The 16,028-nt window shown below is 41.5% G+C and overlaps 2 protein-coding genes across 5 annotated transcripts in view; both read right to left on the reverse strand.

Moving 5' to 3' along the window:
* Positions 1–881: 881 nt before the first annotated feature.
* nfe2l1b (nfe2 like bZIP transcription factor 1b) lies at positions 882–11,221 on the reverse strand. Of its 2 annotated transcripts, none has more exons than XM_071463077.1 (6): positions 11,029–11,221; positions 9,202–10,027; positions 7,961–8,182; positions 5,067–5,156; positions 4,779–4,937; positions 882–4,434 (listed from the first exon to the last, which is right to left on the reverse strand). In XM_071463077.1, the coding sequence occupies exons 2-6, from the start codon at positions 9,757–9,759 to the stop codon at positions 3,055–3,057; spliced, it is 2,409 nt and encodes an 802-aa protein (XP_071319178.1). In that variant the 5' UTR covers positions 9,760–10,027; positions 11,029–11,221; the 3' UTR covers positions 882–3,054. The 2 variants fall into 2 exon arrangements, with proteins under 2 accessions (XP_071319178.1, XP_071319179.1); XM_071463078.1 differs by lacking the exon at positions 11,029–11,221 and adding an exon at positions 10,133–10,680.
* A 769-nt stretch (positions 11,222–11,990) lies between these two features.
* The window catches only part of cdk5rap3 (CDK5 regulatory subunit associated protein 3), a 288,850-nt gene continuing 284,812 nt past the window's right edge, over positions 11,991–16,028 (reverse strand). For all 3 annotated transcript variants that reach the window (XM_071463089.1, XM_071463088.1, XM_071463087.1), the window contains exons 6-14: positions 15,674–15,852; positions 15,364–15,500; positions 14,908–15,052; positions 14,549–14,656; positions 14,254–14,335; positions 14,076–14,164; positions 12,989–13,194; positions 12,661–12,832; positions 11,991–12,375 (exon numbers count right to left, since the gene is read on the reverse strand). In XM_071463089.1, coding sequence (XP_071319190.1) covers positions 12,310–12,375; positions 12,661–12,832; positions 12,989–13,194; positions 14,076–14,164; positions 14,254–14,335; positions 14,549–14,656; positions 14,908–15,052; positions 15,364–15,500; positions 15,674–15,852 — 1,184 coding nt within the window. In that variant the 3' untranslated portion in view covers positions 11,991–12,309. The remainder of the gene's footprint in view (positions 12,376–12,660; positions 12,833–12,988; positions 13,195–14,075; positions 14,165–14,253; positions 14,336–14,548; positions 14,657–14,907; positions 15,053–15,363; positions 15,501–15,673; positions 15,853–16,028) is intronic.

Raw genomic sequence — 16,028 nt, forward strand, 5'->3', positions numbered from 1 at the left:
AATCTAAATGTATATATGCTTCAGGTTTGCTTGACAAACCCCTGTCCATCTGAATTGTAAAACAGTGTTAATTTTCAGTATCCATTCCAGTTGGAAGAGTCTCCTGACTGTTTCTAACATTCGGTCCAGTGCTCACTCATCTTGCTATGACGTGTCAGTGAGGTGATGCTTTTATTTCATTAGTGTGCCATTTTCTTGACTTGGTTCATTGGTGCTTTTAAGGGCAAAACAAAATTTTAGCTGTTTTCCTTAGGACTTGTTTGGTGTACGATCATGAAGTATTTTCAGTGATTCATTTGGTCACTGGTAATCTTTGTAGTGTTTTTCATTATCTTGTCTTGCTTGTCAGTTTTGGAAAATAAACCACTTTTTGTTACTGTGCTGTTTCATGCTGGTGTCCCTTTTAATATAACATAATTATCACTAAAGTGGCTGCAACTGAGCGATTAATCCTCCAAGTATTTTCTCAGTCCAACAAATGTCTCGTTTTACCAACAGTCAAAAACCATAAATATTAAATTTATATTACAACAGAGGGTAAAGCAGCACAGTTTCACATTTGAGAGCTTGGAAACATCAAATGTTTGGTATTTCTTGCTTGAGAAATTACTCAAACAATTGTCGCTGATTCATTTTCTGCCAATCAACTAACTGATTAATTGACTAATTGTTGCAGCTTTATTACAGTTTTGGTTATTCATGGTCCTGAGGCTTTTTTCCAAGAGGCAGGCTTTTTGAATTATCGGATATACTTTACAGATTAAAACCTGGAGCTCCACAAAATGTGAAACACGGGCCGACGTTCGACCGCAAAGTGATCTGGACCAAGCCCCTGTTGTACAGCACAACATAAACCATTCATGACAACTAGAACACAAGAGTCACAGGTGAAAATAAAAACACTTTATTAATCAATAAAAACAATTCTTGATTGCCAGCAAATATCTCAAAACAGGGAACTACATCCAAACTCAAAGCAGAGGGTGAGACTGTTATGGAGACATTTGACAAACTTCATAAATCATGACAGACACAAAACATGAAAATATTTACATAACAAGACAGACAAAAAAAAGTGCACTAAGTAGTAGCAGTACTAAATAGTTGGTGTTGCACTGGGTTACACTGAAGTGAATGTTAACCAGAGTTTCATGCCTGAATATCACATGTAATGAGGACATTTCTCCTTTCAAAAACAAGTTTTTTTGGACATCATAATGTTGCGACTTCTGTTCAGCCTCTTGTAAATATTCTAGCCTAACTGCTATCTCAGCTGCAACAACTGACTTATTTTATTTTTTTCCAAAAAAATTTTTTTTTTGTTTTTTTGTTTTTTTTTTTTTAAACAGAGGGTGATGTAACACGTACTGACGAACTTCATTCAAATAGACAAGTAATAGCACTTCTACTTTGAGAACATTTTTCTTCAGTTCTCAAAACCTTTTTAAAGTGAAGATAATGAGATCGTGAAATAAAGGCATTCAAATCAAAGTGGCCACAACACACAGTTCACGCATCCGGGTAACTTTTATCTCATGTAACAACTCGGCCCACTTTGTTATCAACACAAAAACTTAAAAACATAGGACTCATAATATTCAAGCCAAACAACTCGGCTTTACAGCAGTTAAAAAAAAATTGCCTCAAGTGGCTTTCAATTGGGTAACATTGGCAAATAAGTTACTTAAAAGGGATATCGCTACACCACAGCGACAACTGAGCCTGTTTCAAGTTGATGCTTAAAACGGGGCATCCGAGAGGAAAAAGAAAACCAACAGATAATCCATAGCTTTGATCTGTAACAGCCTGGAGTCGTGGTAAACGTACAGTACTCTCTGTAGCTCCTGGCTCATCACAATTTCTTGAATTCTCTTGTGATTACAGGCTTTCAAATCAACAGAGAGGGTGTAGACTTGTAATGTAAAGCTGATGTGGCTAGACCTATAACCTTGCTTATACTACAGATTATGAACAGTTAATAAGAGCCTCTCCTTAACGCAGCTCCCGTATTTAAACCTGCAGCGAAGGAATAGCGACAGACACGGCAAAATGCATATAGCCAAGCCTTTTAAAGACAAATTACAGTGCTATGTATAATTTATAAGGAAGCTGATACATTTTGCAATGCAGTGTGCCTCCTCCCTAAAAAAAAAAAAAAACACCCATCTCCTCCTCTTGCAGGACCTTCACCTCCAGGCCTCTTTTAGCAGCGGCCAACCCGGGAACTCAACAGCCTCTGACTCGTTCTCGTCTCACTTCCTCCCTCCATGCATCAAACCCCATCTCTTCAGGGCCTTCTGAACTTAGATGCCACTCACAAACTGCCTCAAAAACCGGAATTTGTGACACAAACCTACAGAATCAGAGTGCAGCGTTTGAGCATTTAAGATGTATTCGTATTAAGTGAGGCGCACCATACAACCTTTGGTTAGTATAGGTGTTAATGGCATCTTAAAATGATGGACTTCCTTTAGCCTTTGGTATCTAAACTCTCACAACCAACGATGCTGCTCTTTGCCTGAAGATTTGCAACTTAAAAGCTTCAGTGACTGAAAATCACTAAAAGTCTCCAGGGTGGGATGTGATCTGATAGTCCTTTAAAACCTTCAGTGCATAGGTATTCCAACCATCCATGTTGACAGTGTTCTTTTACTCCCACTTTTCTCCGTACCAGTCCCTTCTTTTCTTTTTCCCAAACAAACCTCCATCCTCAGTGGTTTGGTGCAAAAGGATCAAGAGCAGCTAAAATTTTTCTAATAGCTCATTTTATGTCCTTTTTTATCCCTCTTCTCCCCGCTTATTGTTTTCCCCCCCGTCTAAATAATGAAATATCAGTACTCAAACGAAGAGCTACTTCTGCTTCGAAGTTTTTCCAGGAAAAAACATGTAGGAACAGAATGAAAAGGGAGAAACTAATGCAGGAAGAGTAGTCAACAATGCCATTTTTCTACTCACCAGAATCTTCTTAAAGGAAAAAAGGACATTTCTCTTGCATCTGCAGAAATCTTTCTTATTGATTTAGCAAAGTGACAAATAAACAGCTGTGTGTCCCCCTCACTTCTTTTTGTCCTTCTGTTTTTTCTCGGGCTTACGGTTCTGCTCGGCAGTCGTCATGCCGCGGGGCATGATCAGCACGCTGCCGTCAGCGCTGTACTGGAGCGAGTACTCGCTGGGAGGATAGGGCCGGCCCTCCTCGTCCCGTAGCTGAGTGAACACCTCTTGGTACAGACTCTGCACTTTCTGCTTCATCTGCCGGATGGAGCGAATGAACTCCATCTTCTCCTTCAGCAGCCGGGCCTTGTCGCGCCTCAGGTCTTGGACGCCCTGCTCCAGGTTTATGATGGTGTCCAGCTTGCGCTTGCGGCAGTTCTGCGCCGCCATCTTGTTCTTGCCACGCCTGCGGATGTCACGGATGAGGGCGAGCTGGGCTTCACTCAGGTGGTGCTTGGCTAGGAGCTCGTTGAACTCTTCAACAGGCAGGTTGATGATCTTCTCGTTGGAGAAGGGGATTTTCATGGCCCGGGCTCGGCGCTCATCACGACTGGAGTGCTTGTCGATCAAGTCCTGAGCAGGCTGAAGCTTCGAGCTCTGTTTGTCGCGGACAGTTTTCTTCCCAGCTGAAATGGGGAGCTCGGGGTGCTCGGTGAATGCAGAGGAAAGCGGCAGGTTGTATGTATGATTGTGGCTGATGCTGTCGAGCTGAGGGAGGCTGTGGAACTGGGAGGGGTCCTGATAGCTCATTCGGCAGAGCTTACTGTACCCAGGCTGGTAGCCCCCGACAGCACCTTCCTCTGGCTCCACTGTAGCTACCTCAGAATCAGTGCTGTATCCCACAGCTCCTTCCTCTGAGAAGGTGGCAGACGTTGAGGAGGAAGAAGCCGCAGAGGAGCAGGATGTCTCAGAGCTGCTCGGCGAGGCCGGGCTGTGGCTGGAGTCCAGGGAAAGACCAGAATCTGAGTCAAGCTCATCCTCTAACTGGGAAGCTTGGGCTTGGCTGAAGCCCTCCTCCATGGCAAGGTCCAGCAAGCTGATCTCGTCCAGCATGGACTCCTCCAGCAGGATGCTGAATGGATCGGGCAGGATAGGTGTGGATGTGACGTTACTGCTGGAGCTGTTAATTTGAGGTGGGAGAAAGATCCCAGTCAGGTTAGTGGCTCCAAATGTGGAGTTGACGTTGGTGGAGTTGCTGGAGGAAAGTCTGAGCATGGTGGGTCTTGGGGTGATGCTAACAGAGTCCAACTGGGGGCTGAAAATCTGGGGGAAGTCTTGGCTGCAGCTGGGAAGGGAGGCCTGGTGAAGGCTGACATCCTGGTTTATTGGTGTTGAGCGAGTAGAAAGTCCAAAGTTTCCCGCAGTGTTTGACTCAGTCGCCCCACTTGTGCCACTAACACTGGTGGAGTTGGTGTTGAGTGTAGTGCTGTTCACTTCCATTGCCTTCGAACAGGAAGATTTTGTTAAGGGAATTCTTCATATATTTCTCAAATTATAAAGCACATGTTTGTGCAAAATAACTATGAGAAAAATCTCTATTTTTCCTATTCTGGATTATTTTACTCTCTGACTCATTGAAGAGGCCATTTTTTATACTTCAAAATTAGTTTCTTACTCCAAAATGACAGACCTTTAATGGAGATTTTTATTGTTATTCTGAAAACACTTGACGCTTTTGTTTTGGTTCTACTTTCGTCAGTTTCCACATCACAAATAATGATGGCATCATGAGGACAAACAACATCTCAAGATTTGAAGATGCGAAATTTTAAAAGGAAGGGACATACTTGTAGCTCCATGATGGCCATGATGTCTTGCCACTGCTGCTCCAGGTCTAACTGAGGCTCTGCTGTGGGCAGCTGTGGTGCCAGAGGGAGGCCCTGAGATGTAGAAGGAGCTTCTTCATTGGAAACTGCTATTTCTGGGGTGACGACCGGGGCTGGAAACTGATTTAAAATGTCACACATTTATAAAAACATTAATAATTTTAGTAGTTTTCCCACATAAATAATATAGTAATGTCGCCTTTTACAATGCTTGCATTTCATGTCTAACAACAAACATTATGTCCTTACCTCAGATTCTTCTCCAAAAGGGAAAGTGGCCTCCAACAGCCTCAAACATTCTTGTAGAGAAAGTGAAGTCTGTGAGCCAAGACCTGGGAGCTAGGTAACGACAGAAAATTGGTGTATTAGTATTACAGAAAGCAATGGTTCTTTTAAGGTGCTTTCACACCTGTTTCATTAGATACATCGTTGTGTTTTAATTGATGTCTGGTTTGTGTTCACACTGACTTTTTACAAACGAACCAAGAGTTGGAAGCATGAAGTCATATGGACTGACAGGTAACTCTTTTCTTTTTAAATACAACCTAACGAAAGGAAACACAGACACATACAAAAGACAAAATGAAAACAGAACAAAATGCTCTAAAAATAAACTAAGTACCATTACCCTTAACAATTACTCATGTTAAGCACATTCTCTGGGTGGCCAATATAGAAGTAGATACATATTATCAACATGCAGATACAAAGCCTCTAATACAGCCTTTTTAACATACACTCTCAGCAATTAGATTAGATGTTTACATGAAATCTGGCAGGTTACCCTAAACTCTGTAACATTTCTTAGAGGTTTTAGAGATTATACAACTATATAACAATATATAAACAACTCATTAAACCACACTGTTACAGAGGGGGGACTGACAGGTGGCAGTTTGCGGGATTGTCCTCCATCATCAGCTGTGCAACATGAGCCCACATGAGGAAATTATGCTGCACTTCACTGTGCCTTGCAGTTGACTATGGGTGTATTTATCTTCTGTGGTGTCAAAAAGAGCTGACGAAGACATAACTGATTATGGGCATTATTAGTCTGGAGTGCAACTGGACTTTGTTTATCATAATAGTGCCAAAAAAGAGGCTACTTGTAGCATAACATTATGAGATGATAGACGCTGTGTGGTCACTGTGTCACTCACTTTTTAGGGGAGAATAGCTACTATAAACAGAGCCAGACACAAGCTCAGGCTCATTTTCACTTTCCGAGACATCTGGAAAAACCCCGGTGCTTGTCTGGTGATGTGCATATTGTTACAAAGGTTATAAAATGATCTCGTGTAAATATAGACTATACAACGCACAGACTTGCTAAGTGAGAAGGACTATTTTGGGAAACTGCTGGTTCCATATTCCTGGAAAATTCCCAGTCATTTTCACAACAGACAATGTACGTGACTCACAGTTGGAGCAATTCTACAGCTGGGATCAGCGTCAAACTCCTCTGGTTCAATCGTCAGTACAAAAGATTAAACAGCTGTGTTAGATGAGATCTGGTTATTTGATCAGTTAATGGCCTGTGTACATAAAAACTCTGATGCGAACATGAACTACAACTCCCAAGGTGCATTTGGCAAGAAACATCCAATCACTGGGTGATGTGCAGAGGATAACAGTGATGAGAAAATTAAAAACAATCTGCCGCTTAAATCAGTTCACTTTTAACTTCAGTTTTGAATGACGTAAGCAACAATGGCGCTGTGTGATTATTCCTTTGTGACTGCAACGATGGAGAGTTTTGAATTTGCTACCACTCTGAATCGCACCTCTAACCTGCCTCTTCTCCATGGCAATACTCCATTGTAGTATTTAGACCTCTCCGCTAAAATTTCTGATAAAATGTGATTTCTTAGAAACAAAGCTGAAGCAATTGAAACTGGTGACCACAGCACAAATATATTGGATCTGGGAGAGTCCTGTGTGTCTGTGGTCATAAACATTGAGGATACTGCTTGAAGAAAAAACTGAAATGGGAATAAAGAAATAAAAAAAAAAAAATCACATCACACAGTTCACAGTTCTATACGGGCTGTGAGATCCCTCTCTTCACAGTTTATGATCAGCAGATGGATTCAGTGGAAGTTTAGCTTTTGAATTCATGCTCAAATCAGACATATTCTGTCAAACCACACCAGCGTCTGCTTGGATGTGGGCTGGTGCTGTTGTTCATTCTGCACCGGAGTTCGATTGACAGCTTTCACACCAGCCTCAATGAACTGTAGACAATGGGCTAACACTGGAATTTGTTTTACCCACACAGGATAGGTGTGACAGCATCCATCATTCTGACAGTCTTGTTGCCAACTCTCACTGTACTTTCTGCTGTTTTATGTCTAAATTAAAGGCTAATTACTTCAGTGTTCTAAACAAACACGCTTTCATAATCTCACCTAAATTTTTTTAAATTATCAATATCTTGTACTGTTGATAAATATACTGTGTATTATCCTAGTTATTGCTCAACTGCTGAGGTCAAGTCAGACCATTCAAATACTAAATACAAATATTAAAAGCAGAACATTTTTTTTCTTGCCTGTGCTTCTTTATCAGAAAAAACTTGCACACCAATCCCACAGATACCATGAATACCACAGATACCAGCACTGGATGTGCCACATGCGTATGCAGGATTACATTTATATGTTACTGAGTGTGGAGATTCTGAATGGCCTGTGGCCCACTGAAAAATTCACTTAGATGTTAAGCTCTGAAATAAATGTGATGCAGTTCTAAAACAACTTGTTAAAATGAGCCTGTGCAGAGCTTGTTAAAAAAGTGGGCCTGCATCAAACTGCAACACCTTCATATTCTTTATCTCACCTTTCACTATCTGAGACCTAACCCATCGACTGGTGTGACTCACACAACAAGATGACACTATTATATGCAAACTGAGCAATTTGATTTTTCAGTCCACACTGTTCTAGGTGAACGGTGAAAATGAACTATATGGAAATGTCTCCACATGAGTAAAACCTCATTTTCAGCAGCAGGAAAATGGTCTTTTATCACCAGTGTGCAGCTCCCAGGTTTCCATTTTGTTCTTATGTAGCATAAGGCAGTTAAATGAACCACCTCCCATTGGACAAAACACTAGGATATGAAGATCCGTTATGTCTACAAACCTGCTCTGGAATACTCTCTCCAGTCTCCCCGTCCACTGGCTGAGCGCCTTGTAGGTTTACTCCATTTCTCCAGCTCTCCTGCTCCTCGTTCCCGTCTTTGTTCTCCTGTGGGTTGGGCTTCTCCTCCTCACTCTCCTTCTGACGGTTGCTGTAGTTGAACACTTCTCTTCCTGCACCAAGGTCGATGTCCTGTCGCCATAGGATGTCAATCAAGTCAATGTCCTAGAAAAACATAATAGCAACCATTGAAAAATGGTCCTGTACAGAGAAAAGTTACTTTAATAAGCAGGTATTGTGTAGGCATTCAATGTATTGAAGTCTAATTCATTTTTGCAGCTGAAAATATTTACTTATTTATGATAATAAGCTAGAACTTATACTGTTGATCTTTTATAAAAGCAGTTTGACTTTTGATTCCATTCGAGTGGGTAATTTTAGAAGGAGAGAAGCAGATCATGTAACAGGAATATAGTCAGATGATGTAACCATGACATACACACTTTGGCATGGTGGTTATCATGTGATCAGAAAGACGTCTTGGTTTATTACAGCACAAGAATGACCCTTAACACCACTGCATCAATAAGGCCATTCTGTGCAAGTTTTCTTAACTTAGATAAAAGGGAAATTGAAAAATAACCAATAACAACAATGAACTACTATACAAAGAACTGTTGCTTATATATAACAAGTACAAATAAAAAAATAGCATAGTTATTGTTTCTTTTGTGCTGTTTTAAGAGAGTAAATTAAGGAAGATGACATTTCAAAGTTGCACTCTAACAGACAGCATTAAATGTGACCAGAATCACAGCTGTAGTGAATGTGACTCAACTGGTTTGACTAAAAATATCTGACACTGATAGAAAGACCAGGGGTGGGGACCAGTAAAGATACCAGTGTGTAGTGTTACCTAAACTGAGTTTATACTTTTTACATTTTCTGGAACACAGTTAACTTGTGTTTTATGCTGCCGTACCCAAAACTGTAATGAAACTTACTTGCAGTAACAACAATATCATATTGATTTTAGTTGTCATTAGATATCTTAGTGAGGAAATAAACTTAAGGTTTTTCTGAATATACAATTACAATCTAACACTTTTTCAACTACTGGATCCATTTTAATATAAGTACATGATCAAATCTGCTGTGAGACAGTGTTAACAATGACAAACTGTCAAAAGGGGGTGTTTGCCCCCTCCTTGAGACAGTTGCTCCCCAGGTGTTAGCTGCAGTACCTCTTTGGTGAGGTCGTCATTGCCATCCCTGCTGCCCTGCTCCTGGTTGCCCTCAAGGGCCACAGCTCCCAGGCTGCTGTCCGCTGCGTTCAGGTTGTACGTGGATTCAGGTGCTCCACTTCCTCCCCTCATGGCCGGGGTAGCGTCAGGGTTGTCAACGTCCTCTAGGCCGGCCCCATTGTCCAGGGTGATGCTGGGGCTGGACTGGCTGCTGGCGGACACCACAGTCTCAGAGTCACGATGCACTAGCCAGGTGTTGAGCTCGGTACTGGGCACAGAGAGGCGATCCAGCTGGCGCACCTGGTTCAGCAGCCGTCGAGTGGTAAAGAAATGGTCGAGGTCCACACTCTTTGGATGGATGCCATAGCCGTCCAGCGTGTTGCGCAGGTTGTGAAACTGTGTCTGGGTGTAGGCTGAGCTAGGGCCCAGGATGATCTCTCTCAGTGGGGGCAGCTGATTGCTTAGATAGGTATCAACGTCCACCCGCACCCCAATGAGACTCAGAAGGATGGTGAACTGAATCAGGCCCTCTGTGAAGTACTTTTTCAGGTAAAGCATTTCTTTACAAAGGAACAAAAGGTGAAAGTAAAAAATAAAAACAAAAACGGGGCCAACTACCTTGGATCAATACTTCTGTACTAGTACTAGAAGATGGAGATGGATACATGAGCATAAAAAGTGGTTAAAGATGGTGAGGGGACAGGGTCTTCAATAGGATTCTGTAAGTTTAAAAGGCATTTAGGATCCAAGATGGGGTTTCCACTTCTGCGAGAGTCCAGTTTGTGCTCAAAGCTTTGTTCTTCATAAGGTTCTCATCTTCCCATTCCTGACAAAAGTAAGACATGACATTTTATTGCTCCACTGTAAACTATATTACATCAACGTTATAATCACGCTGCTTTCAGTCCTAAGACACACAAGTCTTACCTACCTACAATTGCATTAAGCACATGTTAATAAAATTAAGAAAATCAGGACTTGCTAGCCCACTGCAGCCACTCCATCCTCCCAAGACTAGAGAAGTGATGTCGGCTCGCACCGCGCAATGCCTCTTTCATTCTTGAAAATTCAGCAGACCAGAGATGATGAACACACAGCTTTAGTAGGCATCACCCCACCCTTGACAGGACAACTACTTCTTGTGGGTGCTGCTGAAGGTGAATGAGGGAGTCGAGAAAGCTCGCTGGGCTGGCTAGCACACGCACCAACGACAACGTTAGGTGGCGGACAGGGTCCCTCCCTCCTCTCCGCCGCTTACGACGCTAGCTCTCAGGCTACCTTGTGTTTTGAGAGCCCGGCTACAGCCATTACACTCGTATAATGGCCTTCTTGGCAATATTAAGAGGTGTCGCCACATCAGCTAGTCAACTTGCGTCTCTGTTTACCCTAAAAAGTGACAGGTACCTCTACTGGCATTTATCTACTGGCATCAAACAATCTCCCTGGCAACAAGTGGTGAAAAGGTGACTGACAATTAATTTAGCCATTCACAAGACTCAAGCGCGGTGACGACACATGACTCCAGCCAGCACAGCCAATAAAAATACACCGTGGGTGGGGCTTAAAGAAAACCCTAAATTACTATTGGCAGTCTAAGTCTGCGCGGTGCTAGCCTCGTTAGCTAGTTTGCTGCTAACTACCGTAACAATTCAACTACTTTGAAAAGTAACTTAAACAACACACTCTGCAATATCCACTCATTCGCACATAAATAATACTTATTTATCTACGAGTCCGCTGACGTTAGCTAATGCCATGAATCACTGCAATCCACGTATCGGCTTGTAACGCATTAGTTAATTGAAAACCTCTTGATTTGATACTTACGCATCAACTGTGTCTCCATGCCCAAAAGCCCGCTATCAGCTAGGAGCAGAATTTAAGTCCTGTTTTTATGAAAAGTTCCACAGTGCTGCCCGATTTAGCCTTTCCTCACTGAATGGCCCACCATGACTTGCAAAATTGCTAGCTGGCCCGGCTAGCCTAGCAGCGCCGCTTGACACCAAAACACGCTTTCACACTGAGCATGCGTAGAACATTCTAGTGGCAAGCTTTCATCAGCTTCCAGCAAGAGTAATATTAAACATATTTTTATGCCAAGAAACTTCCATTTTTTAAATATTAAATGACAAACATATGGCCTCTTGACTGAATTTTATTTTTTCCAAACAATTTTAAAAAGTCAGCGGTGGAAAAAGTACTCAAAATCTTTACTTAAGTATCAATACAATGTAAAAATACTTCATAGGTCTACAAGTGTATAACTACACTCAAAACAGTATTTAAGGAGTATTATCTGTAAACTGTGATCAAAGTATTTTCTTTTTATGTATTTCTTTGTAATGCACATTAATTAACATCACTGTAAATGTGCCAGTGTTAGCCAGAAGCCAAGTCAATTTTTTATGTATCCCCAATATCACAAATAACATATTTTTCCCCAAGGGGCGAAACAATCTGTGGAGCAAAATCCTTTCGAGAAGCAGATCTACAGGATGAAAAGCTTAGAAGGAAATAAGTTAGATTACACGTGACACGAGTAAAACCAGTCGGAATACAATCTGACGAACAGACCAGAAGCCCAGAAAATGAGAACAGATAAGGTAAGAATGAAGGTATGTCAGGACTGGTTGCTGTTTAAAATGTCTCTGGTGGAAAAACAACTCAGACATCTGAAACATAGCAAGTGGCCTCAGGTACACACTGCTTTTTTGTAAGGAGTTTTGTATTGTATTTAACATCTTATATGTTTTTTATGTATATTCCTAATTTAAAAAGAAAATACCAACTCCAGCTGTCAGATAAATTTATTGCTGTAAAAAGTACAACATTTCCCTCTGAAATGAGGTGGAGTGCAAGTATGAAGTTAGTTGAATCAGAAATACTGAAAGTAAAAAGTATTAGAAGTCACATTTAAAAAACAAAACAAATCAATAATGTACATATTTGGCCGGCAACTTCAGCCATTTATTATTTTGTCAAAAATTCTCTTAAAAAAGTATTTCAATCCAGAAAATGTAAAGAACACAAAAGACCATAAATTAAATACCACTTTTATTTTTCCTTGGAGATCATGACAAAATATTTTTTGAGTCTTTGTGAAGCTCACTATATATTGACCCCCATCAGGTTGACTGGTCTGTTGTTGTATCGCTTTGAAATGTCTGCTTCAATCTGCAAAAACAAATCAGTGTTGACAGTCAGAAATAATCGCAACAACACACATTACTACTGAGAATCTCCAAGTTATAACATTTATTAATTATAAGCTTTCTGTGCCATATACTGTACATTCCTTTCAGTTCATCTATAACTCTGAATTGGTCGAATTTGAAGCTGCCTCCTAATTTTATCTGAACTCTTGGGGATGACAAAAATGCTGCACAAGCTTTTCATTCTAGTGAGCTGGGAAATCACCAACACTGTGAACATAAATAAATTGAAACAGTAATCCAATACCAGTTTCTGGAGTTCCCGGGTGCATCCTGCCAGCAGATCGACGCGAGGCTCCAGTCTGGACTGCTCCTCTAGGGCTTCCTGCCTTTTTTCAGCCATGGTGGCACCTTTCAGCACCAGGATATCTGCCTGCTTCAGCTTCTGCCTCAGCACCTCTGACACACGTTCAACATACCTAAACACACACATTTTATATAAAGAATAACAGTAGGGAAAGATGCATGTAATATTTCAGAGCAAGGTAAGGATTTTCCCCTTCGGTCCACACTGGATTTCTGCATTGTTGTTCAAGCTCCATCAAATTCTGTGCAATGACGAAAGTGTAACGTACCGTGGCGAGGCCTGGATCATAAACAGGTGCTGCATCCGGAGAGAGGTGAGCCGGCCCAGGAGGTCCTGCACCTCAGACAGCATCTCCCGGGTGTGTTCACGGGTCTGGCCTTGGATGACAGAGGGGGCCAGCTGGAACTGGCTCATAGACACCACATCTCCCTCGTCTCCCATCTCACTCACGCGCTGGGTTAGGAATATTTCCAGCTGTGCCAACATACGAAACCAGTGTCACCTCTTTGTGATAGATGATTGTAATACTATCGAATAAATTAAATGACAAATGCATTACATTGCCCCACAATTATTCATTTCCCTTTAGTCTGCTTTTCTGTGACTGTCAACTTAAGTGCTCCTGCAAGTTCAAACAAATACTGTGAATTCCTTACACACCCATAGTTGTTGTGGTTTTGAATTAGCACATGTAAACATAATGTTTACTTGCTACCACAAAAAGTTTACTGAACATTAACTGATTTCTTGACCACTTGGAGACAGCAGAAACAATGTGTAAACACAAAATCTGCTATATTACTACTTTACTAAGTTTGTGTGGCATACTTGTTGGCCAACGGTTGCTTATTTAGATACAGATACAGTGAATTATTATCATTCATATGAAGCCGTGACTGTTTCTACCTGATTAATATAAGTGCAAAATTCAGTCTCTTTTAGCTCTGTAATGTCAACTCCTGAGGGCAATATCAGAATGTTAATTATGTTAACCAGCATGTCACTAACTGGTTATCTACTGTATGGTGCTGGGTACGTAGCATATAGAGGATTTTTAAGGCTTTTTTGCTGAAGAACGCAGAGCTAGAAGCCCTGTGGAGCTGAGGAGGCTGGCTATGCAGATGATAATTATCTGTGTCCATCACAAGCCTTTCACATGCACAGTCATTTTTTTTTTTAAGTTATTTTTTTGGGGCATTTTTTTTTTTTTGCCTTTAATCAGATCACCACAGTGGGAGAAAGACAGGAACATCAGGGAGAGAGAGAGGGGGGATGACAGCAAAGGGCCACAGGTCGGACTCAAACCCAGGCCGTTAGACGGGTAATTAGACCGTTGTGATGACTGTACTCTTCACCTCCATTAGCTCATCGATGAACTGGCTGCGTGACTGAGAGTTCTCCAGTAGAGTCAAAGCGTCCTCACCCCTTGCCACACCCTCAGGACCTACAAGACGACACACTTGTCTTCAGCAAACACAAATTTCAACAGCTGAGCATGTGGTTAAGTTTAGCTGGGGGGATAAAAACACTCACAGTCTGTGCCCACGTCCACAACTTCGATTTCTATGGGAGCGGCTTCACTGTCGCCCCAGTCGATCCCGCCTGCACCAGCATCCTGTTGAGGGAGATAAACAGAGAAGTTTGGATACCACAAATATTTATCCACTACTCTATGTAATGCTTAATTTAATCAAAACTGATGAATACTGAATGTAAATTAGGTATTAATATATTATTTTTTGTAGAGATTGTTCTTTATTCATTTAAATATCTAGATATTTATAGTTAAAAAATATAAACAAAGACTACCTATGTTGACATATCATACCTCAGTGCTTGGCTCCAGACTGATACCCCAGTCTATATCATCCTCAACTGTGACGGCGGCATTAACACCCGGGGTATCTGTTCCTTTGCCAAAGTCGCCCCAGTCGATCTAAAACAGGTTTCGAAACACAACACAGAAACACACAGTCAGTGGCACTGAGCTGCCACATGAGTCCTGGGGCTGGATCATGACACTGAAATCTGTTTAGAAACCATGTCAATTTCAATTTGGGCCTTATTCAGAAACTTGAACTGAAGAAAACAAAATTTGACTCAGGTGATTTTTACTTTGGATCTAACATGGGAGGCTTTTGTAATATGATCCTGATTGATGCTCAATATAGAGTCAGTAAAACTAACCATATCTTCTGTGATGGTATCAGGAGGTGCATCCTCCACAACTGGCCTCTCAACAACTGTGGGGACTTTCCCTGTTCTCCACTCATAAAATGTTGTGTTCCCTCTCCTCTGGGCAAATGTCAGCATGGGCAAGACTGGATCAGACCTACAAGTAACAACATGTGAGCTCATGTGACCACAAAAAAAAAAAAAAATCAATGTTTTTTTTACAGTTAAAAGAACAGTTTTTAGAGACTTTATTTACACTGGTGTGCTGGAATTTGTGTGTGTATACTAAGAAATATATTTCAATATAGCAACTAACACAATATTTTGAAACTTGTTATGGACTTTCTAAATCAATGGTAGTCAAATAAAAATATATGTATTTCATATAACACTGAGCTTCAAATTGTGAGCCAGTAAAATCAAGGTACAGAGCAAAAGCCGGAATGACGACATTGATGACATACTCACCACTCACATACAAAGTTTGTGAAAGCAGCATAAAGTCGGATTTGCTCCTCTAGTTTTGCTGCATCTTTCCCAACTTCCCCAAGCACTGCTGGCAAGTCCTTCACAAGAGCCTGAAGCTCACGAGCCACATTTTCTCCCTGGCAGAAGAAAAAAGTAAAGCAACAGGATGACAAATGGCTGCACAGAGAGCAAGAGTCTGGCCAATCAGCATGCCACTTCATCTGTCTTGTAATAAAATGTATAAATCTGAATATTGCAGAATCTCAGTGTACGTATCCAAACATTCTCCAGCGGGCGTGTTTGCACTTACTGTGATGCCATACTGTTTGCAGGCAGCGTAGTATCGTTCCCTCAGGTCTGCGGCTGAGCTCTGGCACTCCACTTCCCGCCTGCTCAGCTCCTGCTGCAGCTGCTGGGCTTTGGCCAGCTGCTTCCTCAGAGCCGGGCCTTCGTAGCTCACATTGCGACTCAGCAAGCTGGCCACCTCCGCTGGGCCATACAGACACTTTTTTAGTATTAAAGAATTCTGTACATGCAATTAATTAAGTTCTTTAGCTGGATGCTATTTCCCCATATTCTATGACATTGGTGCAAAAATGACCCGAACAGCAGCAACAAAAAGAAGAAAATGAAAACAGCTATTGGAACCAAAATCTTTTTCCTGC

Source organism: Trachinotus anak, unplaced genomic scaffold (assembly GCF_046630095.1).
Source record: "Trachinotus anak isolate AG129_WGS33_773 ecotype Australia unplaced genomic scaffold, CSIRO_AGI_Tana_v1 ptg000025l, whole genome shotgun sequence".
Taxonomy (NCBI): domain Eukaryota; kingdom Metazoa; phylum Chordata; class Actinopteri; order Carangiformes; family Carangidae; genus Trachinotus; species Trachinotus anak.